The 23,736-nt window shown below is 38.2% G+C and overlaps 1 protein-coding gene across 2 annotated transcripts in view; it reads right to left on the bottom strand.

Annotated features, from left to right (window-relative positions):
* Positions 1 to 10,841, bottom strand: part of LOC128620370 (cAMP-specific 3',5'-cyclic phosphodiesterase 4D) — a 195,069-nt gene extending 184,228 nt beyond the window's left edge. For both annotated transcript variants that reach the window (XM_053645307.1, XM_053645309.1), the window contains exons 1-2: positions 10,733 to 10,841; positions 1,674 to 1,761 (exon numbers count right to left, since the gene is read on the bottom strand). In XM_053645307.1, the coding sequence (XP_053501282.1) occupies positions 1,674 to 1,745 (72 nt within the window). In that variant the 5' untranslated portion in view covers positions 1,746 to 1,761; positions 10,733 to 10,841. The remainder of the gene's footprint in view (positions 1 to 1,673; positions 1,762 to 10,732) is intronic.
* Between the last annotated feature and the right edge of the window lie 12,895 nt (positions 10,842 to 23,736).

Genomic DNA, 23,736 nt, shown 5'->3' with positions numbered 1-23,736 from the left:
CCAAAGCTGCCACTGCTGGGTGTTGTATAAATATGGGTGTCTGCTGTAAAAATATGACAACATCAATAAAACTATGTGTGTTGATTTTACCATTTTGAAATCTGTATAGTGTGCCCTTAGCAGTACTCTTTGCATTTAACCTTGCAATTACCAATTAAAGGGAGTAAAGGGCTTTAAAAACAATTAAAGAATCTTAAACTGGTTCCTGTAGTAGACATGGAGCCAGTAGAGGGAGGCTAAAATGGGGGTGATGTGATCCCTTTTCCTAAAGCAGTAAGCAGTATAATAACTGCATTCTGTACTAACTCTAACCATGCTAAAGAGGACTTAGCACCTATATAACAGTCCCTCCAGGATATTGTGATCACCGAAATATTATCGCAAAATTATCGCAGATTGTCCGCTGATTTGGGTCAAGACGCGTTGTGTGACACCATTCAGCCAAAGCCCTCTTTGAGTTACGTGCGTCAAAAATGAGTACAGCTAAAAGGTCTCATTTACCAAAAAACATCATTGCAAAAGATCATGCGTAACAATTTTGTGCAATTGCAATTTCACCAATTCAAGTAGTTTTCCTCCAAAAAAAAAAAAAACACAAAAAACTTTGCAAGTTGCATCGCAAATTTTGTAAAAGGCCGCAGCAAAATCAAGCATTTTTGGCCGTAATAATCCTGTATGGACTGATATAAGGCATTATAGTAGTTCAGACATGCTGATATAAAGTCTTGTACACCTTTCATGACCATACACCAGATGATGAAAAGCTGCTCTTGACAAAAGAGTTGATTTTGACGTTCACATCTGAGGCCCAGATAGAAAAATTACCTTCAAACTCTTGATATGATATTTAACATATTGTGACAGTTGCCCTTGGGTATTTATTTTACTGTTTGTAGATCTGAGTGGGCGAAAAAGAACAACCTCTGCTTTGTTTTCATTTAATTGGAGAATTACTTGCCATCAGGCTTTTGATATCTTCATGACACTCGCTGAGACCTTCACTGAGAACAAATCATCATTCGTCAGCGGGAGGTAGATTTCAGTATCATCAGCATAGCAGGGGAAAAAATGATATTCCCAAATGGAAGCATTTATAATAAGAAGAGCACCAGGCCTAGTATTGATCTTTGGGGCACACCACAGCCACTGGGTACAATCAAAGAAAAGTAGTTGGCAACATTAATAGAGTACTACCAATACTACCCCTTAAGGTCCAAGATGTGCTTTAGGCACTCAATAAAGATTTTGTGCTTCACAGTGCTTCAACACAATGCTGAGATCTAGCAAGATTAGATTACACTTACCAGACAACAGTGAGCAACAGATCATTTGTCACCTTAACCAGGGCAGATTCTGTATAATGATGAGGTTATAAATCAGACTGAAAAATTTTTAAAATATCATTTATAGTCAGGTCAGCCCACAGCTTTCTTCCAGCACTTCAGATTAATTTTACCTATGAAAAACTAACTAAAGTCCTCAGAAGTATTAAAGGACATAACTGGGGGATTGAGTGCAGAATTAATTGCATTTTAAAAAGCCCTCTAGGTCTGTGATGCCTTATTGTGCCATTAGTTTCATTTCAGAGCCATGATCCCTTTACTGTATATCTTTACCAAGCTCATTCTTTAAAGTTTATACAACTAAGACAAAAGGAACTGAAATTCACTCACTGTCTCCTGTCTGTCCTCCATACCACAGTCATTTCTTTTCATCATGAGGACACTTCCAGTTTGTAATGTCATAAAACGATCAAAAGCACTGAAAGAGAAAGCACAACAAAAAAAAAATATGTCAAAACGCCATGACCTGTGGAACAAGTTACAAGTTTGGTTTAGGCATTAATTTAAAGCTTCTTAAAGTCCCATGATGAAAGAAAATCAGTGGAAAGCTTAATCATAAGGAAGATTATAATCAATCCTTCTCTGAGTAAGCTGTGGAAGCTGTTTACACATACAATTAAGAGTTTTATTAATCATTTTTATAATTAATATCCAAGAATATATTGTTACTCTTTGGCACCTATCTTTTGCTCTACCTGTTATATCGGACACTTCCATACTAAAACTTTGTACTAGGTGGTGCTACGTTATCACTCACTGTGCCTATTGTCCTGTTTTAGTAGTACTGTACTGTCGTGTGTTGTTAGCACACATTTGCACGTGCACTTTATGTAAAAATGTGTAGATCTTATTTAGTTCTGTGTCATCTCATGTGGTTAGTGTGTTGTTTTATGTAGCACCGTGGTCCTGGAGGAACGTTGTTTCATTTCATTGTGTACTGTATCAGCTGTATATGGTTGAAATGACACTAAAACCACTTGAACTTAAACTTGAACTAAACAATTAATATTACGTTAAAAAAAAAAAACAGAAATTCTTGCTATGGCTTTCAAACATATCCAGGACACAGCTACTTTCTGCATCATTTGTGACATAAAAGGTACAAACAGAGAGTTTGAGTGAGAAAAAACACTGTCACTTCATCAGATGCAATCCAAGGCCAGTAGACAAAAGAGTCCGAACTGTGGAGCTGCCTATTCTCAGATCCTTATTAAGAATTTCTAATGCTCTCCTCTGGTGTTCTTGACACCTGACAGAGTGATAAATCCCAATGAAAACTCTCTCTCTCTTTCTCTCTCTCACAAACACAAGCACACAAATTCTGCTATGCAACAAGAGATGAATAGCGTCTCATAAAATTCCTGCTCCCATTCTTCAGCATGTCTTTGATAAATAGATTGCATAGATGTTCTAAGTAATAGAACAGTTTTAAAGTAAATAACACTCAATATTTTGTCACATATCCCTTGCTTACAAGAAGGGGGGGGGGGTATTCTCCCTTCGGTCTCGCCTTCATAGTTTAAGGTCATAACCAGTCTAAAACCTTCCACTTTTACCCTCTGATGAAGTCCTTTGTTGAGTTAGCAGAGTCTTGCTGCATGAAGAAGATTGGATGCATTTCTCCATAAATTGGAAGACAGATTGTTTCTGTAGACTTCTGAATTCATTCTGCTGCTACCATCATGAGTTACATCATCAATCAATATTAGTAAGCCTGTTCCAGAAGCAGCCATTTAAGTCCGAGCCATGACACTACCTCCACCATGTTTTACAGATGAGCTTGTATGTTTTGGATCATGAGCAGAGCCTTTCTTTCTCCACACTTTGGTGTTTCCATCATTTTGGTAGAGGTTCATCTTGGTTACAGAACTTTTGTGGCTCATCTTTGTATGTCTTTGCAAATTCCAATCTGGCCTTCTAATTTTTACTGCTCATGAGTGGTTTGTATCTTATGGTATGAGCTCTATATTTCTGCACATGAAGTCTTCTTTCGAATGGTGGATTGTGCTACCTTGTGCTACCCTGTGGAGGTTGTTGGTGATGTCAATAACTGTCATTCTTGGGGTTTTTGTCACAGCGCTCACAAAGTTAAAAGTGCAAACACAATGTCTCACAACTGCTTGGCCGACCTGTTCCATGTCTGGTTGTTAGTACACCAGTGGTTTCCCTCTTTTTCAGGACTTTCCAAATTGTTGTATTATCTATGACCAGTGCTTGTGCAATGACTTTTCTCAGGTTCAAAATGGCTTGCTTTTCTCCCATAGACAGCTCTCTGGTGTTCATGTTGGTTTATCATTTTTAACAATAAATGCAGTCTTCACAGGCAAAACTTAGGACTCAAATCAGGATTAGACATTCTGAGCTACTGATTCTTTAAATAATCAATTTAAAAAGGGCACACTTGGGCAGCAAGAAACACCTATTAGTCACATGTTCCATTATTTTTGATCACTTGAAATAATATGTGGGTTCAAACAAAAGTTGTCATGTTCTAAGTTGTTGAACACATCTAGAAGTAAAGATGAGGAAATGAAACACTCCTACAGCCTCCTCTTCAAAGACATTTTAAGCTTTAAAAGTCTCTCCAAATCTCCCCAGAAAAACTGGTGAGAAACAAAATCTGGAAGTTAATGTAAATAATCTACAATATTTATTCAGGCTGATATATTAAGATAAATGAAAGGGAGCAGAAATTACAGCAGTCATGCAGCTGCTTGTCGTTTATTGATACAATGTCAGAATGCAACATCAGAGAGCTTCCTGACATCATCGTACATCACTTAGGCTCGTGACCCTGTCCTTGTGAAGTCTGTAATAAATGTTTCATACTGCTGTCCTAGAAGAAAGCAGTCTATGAGACAAATACAATATAACATCAATATAATATTGTAGTGTAAAGTGGCCCAATCATCAGCTGATGTTACCTTGGTTAAAAGTTCCTGAGTTGAAAAATATTACCAGTGATTGGCTTTGGCATTTCTATGTCCAACTCTGCTGGAACAAAATGCATCGAGAATAAAAATAAGCAAAATAATAATAATAATAATAATAAGTCTAAAAGCAGGTATTTTTGCTTTTGAATGTCACTAAAACTAGCATGTACCAATACCAAGTTTACTCTCTCTCTCTTTTTTTTTTAAATCAGTTTAAGCTATTATCATTATATTTTTTAATTAATGTTATACACATATTTACCTGCACAAGTTTTGAATTTACAGTCATTTTCAGCTTGTAGTAGGTTAGTTAAATGTAAGTATGGGAATAATTTTTGACAGAAAACAATACAATTGTGACTGATAATTAAAATACAAACAAATAAATATGCCTTTACTGATAGCTTACCATAGCCACTCGTGTCATTCAAAAAAATTATATTGATTTTGTTTCTGGATGCAACTTATATGATGTTGAATCAGACTGATATAAAGGATGATCTCTTAGAAAGTACTACCATGTGAAGCCAATAGCTCGTGTTCTTCTGTCTAGTCTAATTATCATCAGCATATCCCACTTTGAATCACATTATTCAGTCCCCTTCAAAATTACTGGAACGGCAAAGCCTTTTTTTTCGTTTTTCTTTTCTTTTTTTTTTTTTGCTGTAGACTGAAGACATTTGGGTTTGAGATCAAAAGATGAATATGAGAAGAGAGGTTAGAATTTCAACTTTTATTTCCTGGTATTTATATGTAGATGTGTTAAACGACAGAGCATAACATATTTTGTATCAGACCACCCGATTTGTAGCTGAGCAAAAATATTGGAACATGTGACTGAAAGGTGTTTCTTGTTACCCACGTCTGTCCTGTTAGATTGATTGCTTAAACAATAAATAGCTCTGAACATCTACTCTTGGTTTTAGCCTTCAGTTTCACCTGTGAAGACTGCATTTGTTGTTAAAAAGAAAAACCTAAAAACAACAGTCAGTAACATAACCTACAACCTCCACAGGACAGGGGTGAAGGCATCGCAATCCACCATTCAAAGAAGACTTTGAGAGCAGACATATAGAGGCCATACCACAAAATGCAAACCACTCATCGGCAGTAAGAATCAGAAGGCAAGATTGGAATTCACAAAGAAAGACAGAGATGAGCCATAAAAGTTCTGGAACCAAGAATAACTTCTACCAAAATGATGGAAACACCAAAGTGTGGAGGAAGAATGTATCTGCTCATAATCCAAAACATACAAGCTCATCTGTTAAACATGGTGGAGGTAGTGTCATGGCTTGGGCTTGCATGGCTGCTTCTGGAACATTCTCACTAATCTTGATTGATGATGGAACTCATGATGGTAGCAGCAGAATGAATTCACAAGTTTACAGGAACATTCTGTCTGCAAATTTACAGAAAAATGCATCCAAACTAATCAGAAGGAACTTCATCATGAAGCAAGATGATGATCCAAAACACACTGCCACCTCAACAAAGGACTTTATCGTGGGGGGAGTGGAAGGTTTTAGACTGGCCAAGTCAATCACCAAACCTTAACCCAACTGAGCAGCGTTTCACCTCCTGAAGAGGAGACTGAAGGGAGAAACCCCCTTCCCAGCCAATGGCAACATATTTTATAATGACAGCAGGTGCAAGTTTTACAAGAACATTTTTTGCAGCATTTATAAAGCATTATTTTGCACCTATTTTGCAGCATTATTATAATATATATATATATATCTATATATCTATATATCTATCTATATATATATATATATATATATATATATATATATTATATATATATGTCAGAAAACAATACAAGATTGTTTATTACGCACACTGTTTGGGGCTATGGTAAGTTCTGTTTGAAATGAACCTCAGTTTCTGTATCCCTGACATGAAGTGCACTTTTAATTATCACAAATGCTATCAACCTTCAAAGGCAAGATAAATGGGCTATGTGTACTTGTAAGAGTAAGCTAAAGCTTTCAGCTGATCTAGGCCATTTAAAGATAAAACTCTGGATCTGGCCAATGAATACAGATGTCTGCAACGTCCTAAAGAGATTTGATAAGGCTGGTCTTAGGAGTAATCATGTTATGCATTTGATCCCAGAGCTCTGGCTTTAACAGTAGGATAGATCAAGTGAAACATGGAACATATAAAAGGGGGTTAGAGGTAATGGTCTAGCATTACCTACATTTGTAAAGTGAGTTATTTCCTTTTAGGAAATGCAGTCACTATCTAGACAAATTTCCCAGACAAAAGACCAAAGCAAAAGCCAGCACTGTGATCAAGCTGTACTACAAGGTACTACTACTTAAGGCACAATAATCATAGGACAATGAAGCAGTTTTATTCTAGTTTATCATTTTATGTAAACAGAAATTTGCTTTTTCAATTACATTGTACATTGTAAGCCTGTAAGATACTATATAAGCCAAATCACACAACCCCATATAATACTGGTCATTTGGCACATTCATTTGGATTATTGTTTAAATTTGAATTATAAATCCAATTACACTGCAATTAATCAAGTAAGTAAACAAGCAAACGAGTAATTAAGTGCAGTTGAGGCCAAAAGTTTACATACACCTAGGCAAAGGACATTCAGCAACTCCACACATTTCGTGCTACCATACACATCCTGCGTTAAGTCAATTAGCGTATCTATTTATATCCATAAGAGGTCATTTCAAAATAATAGCAAAGCGACAGATGTATTTCAGCTGTCATTTACTGTTATATTTTCAGTGAAAAGTTTATATACACTTTGTTAGTGTTCAGTGGAATTGCCTTTTAATTGCTTAACGTTAAACTAAGATTCTTGGGGTAGCCTTCCACAAGCTTCTCACAATATTTTGCTGGAATTTTTGCCCATTTTTCCTGACAGAACTGGTGTAACTCAGTCAGGATTCGGGGCCATGCTTTTTCAGTTCAGTCCATAAATTGTCTGAGATTCTACGAGGATCACTGTCCTACTGGAAGACCAAATTGTGGCCAAGTTTTAACTTTCTGGATGATAGCTTGAGGTTTTGCTTCAGCATTTCTAGATAATCCACCGGTCTAATGATGCCAACGATTGTCTGAAGTGCACCAGTCCCTTTTCTGGTAAAACACCTCCACAACATGATGCTGCCACCCCCATGTTTCACAGATAAGAGAGTGTTCTTCAGATTAAAAGTCTAGCCCTTTTTCTTCCATAGTACTGATTATTACGGCTAAACAATTCAATTTTGTTTCATCTGACCAGAGAACACTCCTTCGAAAGGGTAGGTCTTTGTCCTGGTGGTCTCTCCTGGTTTATCCTACTCTCCTACTTCTTATGGTGATGCAGGACTCTTAATGGTGGATGTGCATTCTTTGGTATCTGATGCCTCCAACTCCATCACCAGTTCCTTTGATGTTGTCTTGGGGTTCAGTTGAACCTTTTGGACCAAAATTTGTTCATCCCTGGGAATTAATTTGTGCCACTTTTCTGAATGATGCAGTGTCTGTGTGAACATTTTTATATTTGCATATAACTGTTTGTAAAGATATATTTTTGGTACCTTCAGTTGTCTGGAAAATGCTTATAAGGAGGGACCGGGTTTGTAGCAGTCCACTTTTTTTGAGGTCTCGGCTGAGATGCTTGGATTTTCCCACAGTATCAAGGACAAAATTTACTGTCCCTAAAGGTTGACCCTTTTATAGCCCATTAACTAATTTTGGTAGAAGCTTCTAAAATACATTTTTTTAGTCATTAAATCAATTTGTAGAATCTTCCAGACTGTTTACAGAGACATTTGGCCCACTGGAAATTTGACATAGTGAATTAAAGCTAAAGTAAATCTGTGGTTGTTTTAAAATTACCTCTGATGTGAACAAGTACATACCTTAATTGACTTTCCAAAAGAAATTTATGGTAATGTGGAATGTGTGGAGCTCTAAAAATTGAACTGAGATTGAATATCTTTAGCCTCAACTGTAGTGAGTAAGCAAGTAAGCATGCGAGTAAGCAAGGAAGTAAGTAAGCAAGCAAGTAACCATGTACCTAAGCAAGCAAGAGAGTAAGCAAGCAAGTAGGAAAGTAAGTAAGTAAGCAAGCAAGTATGCACATGAATGAATGAATGAATGGATGGATGAATGAACCAATGAATGAGCGAATGAATAAATGAGCATGTGACCAAGCAAGTCAGCAAGCCATCACAGTAGGCTATCGTACAGCTGGTCTACCTTGTGCAATGCTTTTTGCTTCTGCCTGTAAAGCCTAATGAAATTGCCTTTGCAGTCTTAATGTGTTCAGGAAGCAAAGATGGGAGTCTTGCCAGAACTCATTGAAATAGGTCAGACATTTAATTCATATGAACGGAGAGCTTGTGCTTTTGTGCATCAAACTTAATACAACGGGCTAATTAAAGTGATACATTAAACATTACAGTCAGCAAATTAAGCAACTTTAGCTAAGCACCACTATACAGCAATCACTTGTGTTCTACATGCAGAAACAAGAATTCTACCAGCTCAGTTTCTTTATTTGTTGGGATTGGATGAATAATCTACGATTATGCCATAACTGAGGAGTAGAACAAGCTATGTGCCTCTTACTTTATTTATGTGGAAATAAATAGTGTATATTAATATGCTACAAAAAAAAACAGTTAGAAAAGACACTTTTTGCTTTTGTCTGTGAAGAGTTTCAGTCGTCTAAGTCAGTGGTTCTCAAAGTGGGGTCCGGGCACCCCTAGGGGTCTGTGAAGCATACTCAGGGGGTTTGTGATTTTTTAATTTTGTTACAGTAGTGGAAATCACATCCCATTATTATCAAAGTTATTATATTTATTATCCTGTTTGACTGATCACCTGAATTGAATGGGTTTAATTCAATCCTGAATAACTCAAAAACAAGTAGCTTATAAATAATATCAACTTGGACCTTACGTGTTCTGTCAGTTGAAGGTCCGGGAACAAAACCGTTAAATAGCCAAAATATTACCGTAAACATTTAAATACGGGGCTTAAAATTTCAGATTATGTTCATTATGATAATCTGTACTGATGGGTCTGTAGAATATATTTTGCACATAAGGGGGTCCCTGGCTACAAAGATATGTTGAGAAGCTCTGATTTAAGTCATGCTGAATCGCATGTAGAAGGAGGTCTTGAATCATGAAGGCACTTCAACAGCCCTATAGAATTGTAGACGAACCACTGGTTTCACGCCCATGGACGCCGGTGTGATTTCACAATAAGTGTGAATCACTCTATTTAAATAGCTAGGATTTCCAACATGCAGTAGTACTAATCAAGCACCTCGGATTAGTGACAAAATGCTCATGAATACTACGAGACATCATTTTATCCAATTGGATAATGCAGGAATTCCAAGAGGTTGTAAGTAAAATACTTGTCTTTTTTTCACCTTTTATAATCTCCACTATTAACACAACCAGCTTCAGAAAAACTCTAAAGAGCTAACACTGCATCATCTGTACATGTTTTGTAAAGGCTCAGTAACTCAAGCTACAACCTGGTGTCATCTATAAGACACACCAACACACACTCAGAAACCTGTGTTCAAGGTGAACTAGCAGTGAATCTGCAGAGGGGATTTTTTTTTTTAGACCACAAAATTTCTTGTTACATTTGAGACCTTCTTAATATCACTTGACCTCATTAGTCTTCTCAAACAGAACTGCCTTTCTCCTTTTGAGACGTGAGATCGTGCAGCCCTGACAAATTTTGCTTTACGAAACAGTCTTGAAAATGTCATTTTTTAAAAATCCAGGCCATCTGACGATATAGCAATCGCAATGCAAACTTTATGCACATTAATCATTTTCTGTGTTTAATATTAAACATTTCCCAGCAAGGACAAATTAATGTTCCATGTTTGCATTGGATAATTACAATGAATAATGGGGCAAAGACCAGAGTCAAATGCAAAGCCACAGTAATGTGGTGAATCTACAGTTCAAAAATATTGAAGGCACAGCAAAAAAAAATATTACAAAGTATGAATATGATAAGATGACAAATAAATCATCATTTCAAATACAAATGCTAAATGTGTTCTGATCTCTTAAAAACTCTTAAACAAGTCATATTGTAACCTGTAGGTGGCGCTGTTACTTAATTCTGCATGTCGCACCACTGGCTCGTTCTCCACTTCACTAATATCATACTTTTAAACTGTATCTGTATCAGGCTGTATCTAGTGTGTCAGATATATTCCTGAGGCATAATACGCAACAATGAAGGCCTAAAGAAGCTGAAACGTTGTTTACTTTTGGTGAACTGAATGAATTTAACATGACACAACACAACTCACTGTGCACTGAAATCACAAAGAAAACAGTCTTTAAACACCTACTGTACAAACCTGCTTCACAGCAACAATATGTTTAAAATACATTCATTAAATACAGTTAATAAAACACAAAACATGAAGGGGGGGAAAAAACAACTTACCTGTCTTATTTAACCCTGACAACTTTAACTCTAAAGAACAAAACACCCTGCCCTGTAACTCCAACAGTGAGGACATGCCTAGAGAAATCCTGGGCTTTTCTTGTGTAGCCCAAAGCTGTATGCTCTTACGCACAGACATGAAGTGATGATGGTGTGTAAACACCCACTCCAAACCAGCTGAGCTGGCTTTGACTAACAGTGCCTGTGCAATGTCACACAAACACTGTATAGTGAACAACTCATTCAGGCTCTAATCGGCTGTAATCCCACATGCTACTCATTCACACTATTGTTTGCGTAATTACATCAGTGCCACACCTTACTTAAGTTTAAACGTACGTTGGCTTTCTGTTGGACTTGTTTACAGACTAGTTTAAGTCTATTACAAAGCCATAACCAAGTGGGGAAACCTATTTGAGATACACTTTGCACCATTATGGAAAGTACAGCGCTCTGAAAGGCAAGCGGTCTGAACATTCTTCATGACGCTGGCTGTTTGAATGTGCATACAAAGTTATGCAAATCTTTCAGAGTAGTAAACATTCCAGATGAGTAGAACAAGATGTACAGTAGTTCACCACCTATGTGTCTGTTCTAATTCATGCTTGTTGGGTTTTTTTTAATATAGTAAAATTAATTTCCTGCATTGCCTAGACTGAATTCTGTGCATAACCATAAATATGTAATTTATTTAAGGAGCCGGAAGCTTAATCTATATTAGTTTAACTGTAAGAAGTCTAAACATGCTAAAGCAGTCATAAAGAACATTTTATTTGATTTATACCAGACTTGCTGCTTAACTAAACTGAGAAAATGGACAGAATTCCTAACAAGACTACGAGGCCTAAAATGCTCTTGTATTGACTCTTACTACAGTATCTGAGTAAAATGAATATTAGTTCGAGTTCACATGTACGTTCTTTGGTGTGTTCTGTCTGTTTTTACACACATGAACACTCTACCTAAACTCCAGCATTTGTATTTATTCGACTTTGATAAATTTGAACAAACTGTGCCTGATTTTTACAACAGTACGACCACAGAGAATCGCGCAGGCCAGCTGTTCTGCTGCCTCAGTAATATTCACCATATAACTCTTGTTAATACCAAATTTAAAGACCACTTCGGGATTTCTAGAGCATATTCACATGGCGTAAATACAATTCAAGCTAGACGTGCTTCAACGCTACCAAAGTACCAATCAGAATTATCCATCTGCTTTCCATGTTTCCATTCCATAGCCTTTGCACATTTCTAGAATCTTCATGACCATCAGCACAGGTGAATATATTGTTAAGAGGCATGGTTAAGCTCAAGGCTACGATATCCAATCAAATCAGCTCCTCTCATTCCCTTTAAAAGTGCAAATTGTAGCCCAGTGGCATTTTAATAATGATATACTATTAGATTTCGATTACAGATTAAAGAAGTTGTGGGGATACGTTATCAGCTGGTTGTCCAGCTCTGTAAGGGAAACCCACAACCAGAAATGTGTTGATTTGGCACTGGCAAAATTATCCACTTGTGCCTCAACAAACATTTCCCAGATCAAGCTACTGACGGAACACTCATGGACAATTGTAAAAGATGAGTTGCCTTCAGTGAGGCCAGTTGTGGATGAGTCTACCTAAGAAGTTTGTGTACAAGGCAGAGAAATGCTCAACCTTGTGCCAAACTGATGGTAAAACTGACTATTACAATGTCGACTGACCAGAGCAGTGTTTGGAAATGTCTCCAAACCAGCAAGATCTTGATGTACCGCCCCCAATTCCTTCAATTCTGACCTTATATCAGGAGACCACATGCTCCAGACCGATGTGGACCCCCAGGAAGTCATCAGTTACTCTGCACTCGGACAGCATATGGGCAAACCTCACCTGCTTGTTATTTATCATATTAGCCACAACACACATCATCCAATCCATCCCTACTCAGGCTGCCACCATCATTAGAGGGGCTGTCACAGCTAGTTTAAAGCCATCTGTGCCTGTGAGCTAGCAAAGGATGACCCAGACCTTTCCTCAGATGCTGATTAGACTGGACTTTAAAATGGTGGCTAATCTGCTAAATCATTATCAGCCTGGAAACACCAGCTGTAGACACACTATTCTCACACTACGCGGATATGGAGCAAGAAGGACGGCTGTCCACTGGACTGAAAGGAGGGCTGAAGCTGGACTGTTTCATCTAAATTATTTCATCATGTAAATCATTTCAGATGAGCTGTGTTTTTACTGTTTTTGTCAATAACTTTACTTTGATACTACTGTATCAAAACACGTAGCAATGCTTGACTCTATAGCAGTTATATACAGTTCTGGAAGAAAAAAATGCTTTATAATTGCACTAAAAGCGATATATAAATAAAATTGAATTTAATTGTTTTCTGTGCACCTTGTTGCTGGACCTGGGTGACTGGATCTAGCAAGCTGTTTAGGCTGAGGAACTCGTGCCAGATTCAAAACTGCCAGCCAAGAGCATTGTGTCAGTATAGTCATCACCATGCCGTCAGCATGGCTCATGTCCTAGACAAACACAGCATCCATGAGACGGTCAATCCCAGAAAGCACATAGCTGCTGCCCATCTTTGGCTTCCAAGACATGCAAACACTGGAAGCATGAGGACAAGTATGGATGGAAGTTTTGTAACATGGTTATTCGTGCTTATTCAATCGGTATAGCATGAACTATGGTGGAAATCTGACCCAAGAATACAGGAAAAAAGGTATGTTGTGTGGAGGGAAAACCGACTCTAACCAAAGAGGTACAAATGACAATAAATCCACATTGTTGTAAGGTCTCAGGGCACTCAAGAACATTCACACTCTTGTGCCAAAGCCACTCCTGCTTCATTTTGGTTTGTGTTTCAGGTTGTTGTAGTGTCTGAAAGTGAAATCCTAACAGAATGTTGTGCGTAGCTATGTTGCTATGAGTAGACAACCATTGATGAACACTCAGTTGAGGCAAGGAGGTGTGTCCATTTCTGGGTCTTAGAAATGTTGCCAATACAGTTATTTTATCAGACTGTAAATCTAGCTTCCATCCAATGTAGTGTTATAATAATAATAATAATAATAATAATAATAATAATTCCTTATATTCATATAGCGCTTTTCTAGGCACTCAAAGCACTTTACATTGTATGGGGGGGAAATCTCCTCAAACCACCACCAGTGTGTAGCATCCACCTGTATGATGTGGCGGGAGCCGTAGTGCGCCCGAACACCCACCACACACCAGCTGTTACGGAGAGGAGAGAGTGATGTAGCCAATTTGGGGATGGAGATTATTAGGGGGCTGTGAAAGATAAGGACCAATGGGGGAATTTTGGCAGGACACCAGGGTTATACCCCTATTCTTTTACGATAAGTGTCCTGGGATTTTTAATGACCACAGAGAGTCAGGACCTGGGTTTTTACATTATAGTGTCCCTGTCACTATACTGGGGCATTAGGCCCCTCACAGACCACAGGGTGAGCACTCCTGCTGGCCTCACTAATACCACTTCTAGCAACAAACTTAGTTTTCCCCAGGAGGTCTCCCATCCAGGTACTGGCCAGGCTCAACCCTGATGTGCTTTATTGGGAAACCAGGCAAGAACTGCAGGGTGATATGGCTCTGGCTATAACAAGCATCTGAAGAAATGCTTATGTGCAATGAGAGAAGAAAGAGAGAGAGCGAGAGAGAGTTATGAAGAAAGAGAGAGAGAGAAGAGTTTAGCTACAGTTCTTCACTTTGGGGACAAAATGCACGCTATTCCATCCATCCGCTTATCCTACGCAGAGTCGCGGGGGAGTCTGGAGCCTATCTCAGGGAACTCTCACTGTGTGAAGGGTTTCCCAGGCTGCCACACAAATATGCAGAGACAGAAGTAAAAAAAAAAAAAGTCAGTTCACCAATCTTTCTGCTCCCAAACATCCTATTGCCATTTTTGACCAATTACTATGACTATAAGTATGACTGAAATTGTTAATGCAATCTTACTCGACCTTCTACTTTTTATTGCATTTTATAAAATCTACCAAAAATAATCATAAAATCAGGAAGGCTTCAAATGTGCAGTGACATTAAAAAGTAAGCATTCCTGAACTAATGTTGTGTGTACCTGTGTCTCCTGTACAGCTGAGTGTTAAATATACATCTCACTATTAAATTATAAAGGTTATTCAGTAAAACCTCATTTGATTTTGACTAAATTACTCTACAAGTTTTATTGTTGAGGACTTTTTACAAGGGATATGTATATACATGTATGTATGTATGCATGCATGTTTGTATATCCGAGTCGGTTCCCAACGTTTACCTATACGAGTTGACTCAAATGAACGATTCTTTCATGAACGGCTCATATACCCGAGTCGACTCTCAACGTTCACCTAAAAGAGCTGACTCAATGAGCCGATTCGTTCACGAATCACTACAACCTATTTCACCCTCTGTGTGATGGTTAACTGTATTCTAAAGACTGTACAAGCGACGCGTTATTGTATTCTAATGACTGTACAAGTGACTCGTTACTGTATTCTAATGACTGTACAAGTGACTCGTTATTGTATTCTAATGACTGTACAAGTGACTCGTTATTGTATTCTAATGACTGTACAAGTGACGTGTTACTGTATTCTAATGAATGTACAAGTGACTCATTATTGTATTCTAATGACTGTACAAGTGACTCGTTATTGTATTCTAATGACTGTACAAGTGACTCGTTATTGTATTCTAATGACTGTACAAGTGACTCGTTATTGTATTCTAATGACTGTACAAGTGACGTGTTACTGTATTCTAATGACTGTACAAGTGACTCGTTATTGTATTCTAATGACTGTACAAGTGACTCGTTATTGTATTCTAATGACTGTACAAGTGACGTGTTACTGTATTCTAATGACTGTACAAGTGACTCGTTATTGTATTTTAATGACTGTACAAGTGACTCTTTACTGTATTCTAATGACTGTACAAGTGATGGGTTACTGTTAATTCTCCACTTGTAGCAGTTTGTCATTACGTAACTGAACGTCAGTAAAAGAAGACTGCCTGTAATTTTATATCTTCAGTGAACGGAGACGAGATCAATCAGACAGTGTTTACAGGAAAATACGTGGAAACACTCGTGTCTTATTGGCTGACATTCTCTCAATTCTGCTAAATGCTAGCTCACACAGTCAGTGTGAGGGAAAATGGATAGACGCCGATTTAAAGAAAGTTTTTAAACCAGTAAAGAGGTTGAAACTGAAACAGAAACATCCTCTAATTCCGAGCAGGAAAACAAGGTGTGTAAATGTGTATATGAGTTCGTTTACGTGAACAGGATATGAGCAGAGCATAAGGAAAGATAATGTACTTTACATGGCACTGTAGCAGCTAAACCAACACAATGATAGCTTAGTTGTGCTTCCCCTTGGCTAGCAAAACTTACCCAACAATGCTAACTACAGGGGCAAATACATTTTCACACAAGCCCAGTTGGTATTGGATAATTTATTCTGCTTCAATAAATAACATTATCGTTTAAAAACTGTATTTTGTGTTTACTCAGGTTACCTTTATTTTATCTACGATTTTGTTTTAATTTCTGAAACAATTTAGTTTGAGATGCACACAAAAACAGAAGAAATCCTTTTCTCACAGCACTGTACATTTGAAATATGTTTACAGCTTGTTTAGTTCAGGCATACATATAATAAATTGACGAGTTATTTGTTGCCTACCTTGTAGCTACAGTCACTGCCTATTTGATCAAATGTGTACCATTGGTGCATTTTTGTGTGGGCACAGTCTGTCCCCATCTATCCCATCCATCATAGGACCACTACTGATCACTTTCTCTAGAGGTCAGTGCTATGTAGGTCATTGGAGTGGGGTAGAGAGAGGTTAATACATAAATAGCAACATACTGATACAGCCAGTGTTTGTACATCTTTAAATTGCACCTATACTGTAGGTGTTCATGACAAAAAAAAAACAACATAATGAGTATACAAGGTTATTTCACCTAGGAATGTTTAATGAAAGACCAGACATGCCTTTCAAACAGTATTTATTACATATCTGTAATAAAATCAATAGTAAAAAAAAAAACATTATATTTTGTTTAGAGTGAAGCATTGTGCACAACTATATATAACACTCATTTTTATAATATTACCATTCACTACTCGTTTCAGCTGAATTTTTTTAAATCCAAGAAAGAATATGAACACGGTTTGATTTTCACCAGGTTTATTTCAGTGCAAACCACAGCATGGAATGAAGACTGAAATAATGTTATTATTCAGAAGGGCACAGGCTGGAGCTCTATCAGCTACTGATGATTGTACTTAATATTACAAGTGTGCAGTGACTAATACTCAGATTATTTTAGCAAAACCCATCAAACGAAGCTCAAATACAGCGTTCAATATGTAAATGTAAAATAAGAGAAGGAGAAATTTACCGTGATTTACTGCAGTATGAATAAGTTAGTCAGGTCTGGCCATATAGCCCACACACATTTAGAGACATGAGTGATTCATAATATAGGGGTAAATATTACCACCACCGCAGTATAGGAAATGAAGTCTGTGCCTGTCACCCCTCTTCTACCTCATCTGCTGTAAAAATAGTTCCTCAATTTATAGCTCTCTTGCACACCACATATGGCGTTCTCCATTAAAGATAATATACCGAAACCTCCGTATGAGTCTCCTTTATAACTGCAAACCCAATAATTACATGATTTACAAAAGTAAGCGGGGAGCATGCATTATTTCAAAGGTCAGAACACCTAGGTATATTTTAGCAAGGTATTAAACACAGGCAGTTTTAAGCAACAGGTCTGGCTTGTTCTTGGTAGCTTAATAGGGTCTAGAATGTTCTGCACACAAACCTGTGTGTATTACATTACACTAAACCGTGTGACAGAAACTAATTTCTGAGTTGAAGGCTATGTTGAGTGTTGAGTGTGTGTTGGGGATGTGCTGGGGATGCCTTCCCGGCTCGTATACCCAGTGTTCTGAGCATAGGCTCTGGCTCGGCCGCAACCTTTACTGGTATAATGCAGTTATTGACTGAATGACTGTAAACACATCAAACAGTCAAGACAATTACGATGAAGGCGACATGTTTTATAAAAAGCTTGACATGCCTCATAAATCTTATTTATTACCACAAAGCTGTAATCATGAAAATCAGTCAGGATAAGGAAATGTATTTTTGCATAGGGGGGGAAATGTTCAAAGTCCTTTTTTGAAAAATAAATAAATAAAGGATGGCGAAAACAAATGTCAGAACATGGGATAGATAAGAGTGAACAGTAAAATGAAGAAGCGAAATAAAAGTTCAGGAACTGAATATTCAAATGTTCATCTTTCCTGTAAACAGTGGATGTTATATTGGAATAGCAATATATCTCCAGTGTCAGATGGTACACAGGATATCTGATCCAATGTTTAATCATAGTTAGGATTTGTCTTTAGTTGCTTACACGGGGAAAAAAAAAAAAAAAAAAAAAAAAAAAAAAAGAAGGAGAAGAGGAAAAGAAAAGTTGACTTAACTTAAAATTTCAATGCAGCTTGCTGCACAGCTTTTTAACCAAAGTAGTTCCCTTAACTCAATTTTTAACCTTGAGTTGAGTAAAGTTGCCTTGAAATTTTAAGTTAAGTCAACTTTTCTTTTCTTTTCTTTTCTTTTTTTTTACAGTGTAGCTTTGATGGTTGAGAAATACATCAAGTATGAAGAGTGATAAAAGGGGTGAGTAACGCACACATGCTCTGAGCTGGTTAATATTTAACATTGACGAGACACTGCTCTCTGGTGGACATTTACATCCTGAAAAACAGCGAGCCAAATAAACTGAGAGTATCATACCACTAAATGAAAGTCCTTATGTTTATGTTTATGATTCTGTGGTCTCTGTGAATAGCTTGTTCATCTGGTGCTATTGTACAGTACTGAATGAAGTCAGTCTGACACTGAGCATATAAAAATGGCTTGTAATGTAATGCAAAGTTCAACTTACTAGACTGTGGCTGCATCAGTCCCATTGCCTTATGGGATATCACAGTATCCACAGTGTCCAAACCAACATCTTAATGCAGATTATTTTGGATTTTTGATGGACCAAGCACAACAGCACCACTAGTGGTCATAAGAAAAATACACAAAATATTATGAAGGTTGGGGCTGATTTCTTTCTAGCCAAGACTGTAGATTCAAGCAGACTATCATTGACAGTTGTGTCAGGTGATTCCACACAGAAATTTTATGATTTTTAGTAAGGATCTCAATTAAACGTGTTAATTAAGTGCGGTTAATTAAGGGGGAAAAAATGCATGTAACGCACCCAGCCCCGTCCCACCCTCCCAAACCTGTAAGTCATCTTACATTGCATGCAGTTGCTTAGGGATGAGCATGATGCAAGTCGACAACCAAACTCTGCAGTAAGGAATTTGCATACCATCGAAGCAATTCTAGCCTGAAATACCTGAACTCAAAGCATGTTTTAGTAAGCTCTACAGTTAGCACAACCCAGACTGGCCTCCAAGCTCAGGAACCTCAGCCTTAATGCTCCCCTTTGTGACTGGGTCCTGGACTTCCTCACAGGCAGACCCCAGGTAGTGAGAATGGGCCAGTTTACCTCCAACACCATCACCCTGAGCACCGGAGCCCCACAAGGTTGTGTCCTGAGCCCCCTGCTGTACTCTCTCTACACACATGACTGTGTGTCTTTTCACAGCTCCACTTCTATCGTCATGTTTGCTGACGACACAGTGGTTATGGGCCTCATCTCTAACAACGACGAGGTGGAGGAACTTTCTAGCTTGTTGCCAGGCTAACAGTCTCTCCCTGAAAACCATGGACATCAGGAAGAGGCAACAGTGGAACTACATCCCACTGAAGATCGGCAGGACCCCCGTGAAGAGAGTGAGCAGCGTCGGGTATCTTGGAGTACACATCTCAGAGGACCTGACCTCAAGCTCAGGTGAAGAAAGCCAGACAACGGTTGTACCATCTGAGACTGCTGAGGAAATTCAGGGTCTCCCCAGGGATACTAGGGCCATAGAAAGTTTACTGATTTCATCTCAGCGTGGTACGGAAACTGCTCAAACCAGGACTACAAAGCCCTGCAGAGAGTGGTGCACTTAGCTGAGCGCATCTCCGGGTCTGCTTTCCCCTCTCTGCATAACATCTACACCAGGCATTGCAGTACAAGAGCTGTTAAAATCATCAGACTCCACCGACCCTAGAAAGTGTCTGTTCAGCCTGCTGCAATCACGCAAGTGCTTCCATAGTCCGATGGCTAAAACTGAGAGGCTCAGAAGGAGCTTCTTCCCTCAGGCCATCAGACTCCTCAACATGGACATGTCCTCCATAAAGATCCCTTAGGACTCCATAAGGGCTCTACAGTTCACTCTGCATCACACTGAAACTCTGCACATTGCATCATATTTTTACTACACATACATACTGCATATATTGTACATCCATTTTTGCACATTCCTGTACATATATTTCATATTTCTTATTATTTGTTATTCATGTCTGATTGTTATTTTTAATTTAGTATTTACTAAAGAGGAGTAGGCCAGGTTTTCATTTCACTGCAAGTTATATACTGTATATAATTGTGTATGTGACATAATAATGATAATGATAATAATGACATATGATAATATCTTGCATCCTGAATTATCTCATTTTTGTGGTGGTGGTGGGGCGTGGGGGGGTGGGAGGTAGCTACTTTCTCAGGCAAAATTGATGTGTGATTAATTGTGATTAATTCAAGTGATTAATCGGCACATCATGTAATTAATTCCGAGACAGAGACTGGTGTAATGAACACAAACAAGGTGGATTATTGAATTTATCAGCTCTTTTCTCCCAAAACGACTCTGAAGGAGAAACTAAAAGGAGACAGAATAGGCACACATGAAAATATAAACACGCATGAACGAGCATGAAACACTTTTAAAAATAAAAATCATGAATGCAGCTGCCTATCTGCCTTTCCGTGTGTGTGTGTGTGTGTGCATATGCTTGATAGTTTTCCCTGCATATTTTTTATGCCAGCTCTGTCAAGCTATTTATAGATATATTACATTTCAATCTTCCCATCTAATGTCACCACCACGCAATACTGACTGGGAGCGTTTAGGATTCAATTGAATTCATCAGACAGAGAAGAATGCCAAAGAGCTGCTCGGATGTCCGTAAGTTTGGACAGGTTTGGCAAGGAAAAGGTTGAGACACAGTGAAAGGGTTTATTAGTAGATGATGTTGGTACATTTATACTTTTAACATCGATTGTTTTATGTTGAAATTGTGTTTCCACCTGCCACTATTAGGCCCTTAATTCTAAATACTTAGCTTTATGTATGCGACTCTCCAGTTGCTTTAAATATAAGTGAAAAAAATAGAGCTATTTCTGCCTTACTCTGCTTGCAAAGTACTTGACTGTGTAGTAAGTAATAGTAAGGACTGAAAAACACATTTTTCTTCTCTTTCCATCCCTTACCCCATGAGGTAGATATAATACACTTGTCAGTAAGGCATACTGAATAAAATAAAATGAAATTAAACCTACAAAGGAAAAACTGTGGTCAGGGGAAAATAAAGGCATCTCATGAGACTGACACTGTGACCGGTACTTTTATGGTGCAAATGTCCGAGCTGTAGTATCCCTGCTCTTATCTGATGCAGTCCAAAGAAGATCTGGCCATCTGGTCAGTTTCTGGCTAAAACTAAAACTAAAACTAGAACATCACTCTTTGTTCTCCAGTTGGAGTTAATTCCCCTGAGGGTAAAAGTTTTGTGTTCTAAAAGTTTTGTGCAGGTCACTTATGACATTTATGACATAAAAAGTCTCAGAGGACATTTGGGTTTGACGAAAAAGGTTTGTGGCTTAGTGGTTAGCATGGCCCTCTGTGTGCGGAGTTTGCATGTGCTGCGGGGGTTTCCTCTGGGTACTCTGGTTTCCTCCCCCAGTCCAAAGACATGCACAGTAGGCTGATTGGCATGTCCAAAGTGTCCGTAGTGTATGAATGGGTGTGCGAATGTGTATGTGATGTCCTGTGATGGACTGGCACCCTGTCCAGGGTGTACCCCGCCTTGTGCCCGATGCTCCCTGGGATAGGTTCCAGGTTCCCCATGACCCTGAAAAGGATAAGCGGTATAGAAGGTGGATGGATGGATGGATATCCGCTCAGTGATAATTGACTGTAGAGAGAAAATGCATAAGAGCTGAAGGAACCTGCAAGAAATTCCCTCAGAAAGAGTGTTTCTCAAATCAAACTTGACTTTGTGACTCTGTTTCACTGTGTCCAAAACATAGGCCATGCTTCAATGTACCGGAAAAGTTTAGTTGCGGTTATTGCTGCACAAGGGGGTCACACCAACTACTGAAAGCAAAGGTTCACATACTTTTGCCGATCACAGATATGTAATACTGGTTCATTTTCTTCAATAAATAAATAAATGACCAAGTATAATATGTTTTATCTCATTTGTTTAATTGGGTTCTTGTTGTCTACTTTTAGGATTATGTTTTAGGTCATACTGTATTTATGCAGAAACATTGACAATTTGAAAGGGTTCACAAACTTTCAAGCACCACTGTATACAGCAGTAGGAAGTTGAGAAATGTATTATTTTGAAGACAGTTCAGAAGTCAGCAGTACAGAACAGTACTTACTGCCCATGTTGTGCCATATGATCTTACCAAAACACTTACCGCATACACACTTTCTCTGTTTGTTTGGCAGGTTTTCACCTTTGTGCCTATGTGCACACTAATACACAGCATGCGGTTAGCATAAAGTCGTGTCCTCTGTGCATTCTTGGTATTGCAGGTTGCTGCAGTCACATGGTTTAAAGGTGCACTAGTCGATTGTTTTATTCCTTACTTGTACAAATAAACTAGAAGATTTGTAGAACATTGAGCATTGAGCCATAGTATTTTAAAAAATTGAACCTACCTAACTGTCAAAGACCTAATGTTGGTGGGGAAAAAAGACTAATCTTATTTAATGCACCTTTAAATGGAGAACTTAAATGCAAAAAGCTTATGGTTTATTATTCAGTTCATTCATTCATGCTAAAGGATATTATTCAGTAATTCAGCTCTTTGGAATTTACAGGGTTACATATTATTCTTCTTCTTCTTATTATTATTATTATTATTACTATCCTCTACTTATAATGTCCCTTTGAGATACTCCAATGCATTCGCTGTTCTGATGGTATAGACGCATACAGAACCTGCGTCATTTCATGACTAAACCCAATCGAAGTGTAGGAGTATTAAGAGTACTGACAAACCAGACGAAAGAAATTTCACTCTTTATGACTCACAAGTCATTACATGGCTGCACAATTCTTCTTCTCAACATGAAAAACCTTTTCTGTGTGCTTTCAAAAGTGGACTAACAAGGCATCCTGCTGAGGTCAATAATGTCGTGTGCATCAAAATCATGACGACTGACGTTCGTTTGCAGCAGGACGCCACGGAGAACTCTGAAGTAGCAGAAAAGCAACACAGCAAACAAACGTTTGGAGTTGGTTTGCTTAATATTAAGATAAGGTCAGATTACTCATTTATATCATGTGAGGTATGGGTACACGCAGGCGCCTTGTCTTATCTTTGACGCTCATGGTGACAGAGTTTAGCCGTACCATTTACCTAGTGCTTGACCCCTTGGTATGTTGATAACGCGACACCTGGAAACCAAAAGCCAATAAAATTCTCGCAGCGGAAAAGGGAATTCACCAAAGGGGAAAGGACGCCTGATTTGCTTCTGGTAGTGACTGGATTCTTTGTCTAGGCGAACTTTGACCTGTGAGTTCACTGAGTGAAGCTTTTTTTTCTTTCTGTCTGCTAGGACTATCCTGTTAATACAATGGTGTGGATCTCGAAATACCAGGAAAGCATTTGCCAACAGGAATTTCCCATTCTGCATCTGAGGGTTTTTCCTACTCACAACAACAGATCCAAACCATGAAGTGCAGGATTATTAACTGAT

Source organism: Ictalurus furcatus, chromosome 16, assembly GCF_023375685.1.
Source record: "Ictalurus furcatus strain D&B chromosome 16, Billie_1.0, whole genome shotgun sequence".
NCBI classification, from domain to species: Eukaryota; Metazoa; Chordata; class Actinopteri; order Siluriformes; family Ictaluridae; genus Ictalurus; species Ictalurus furcatus.
The sequence above is the reverse complement of the archived record's forward strand: the minus strand, read 5'-3'. Positions and strand labels throughout refer to the sequence as shown.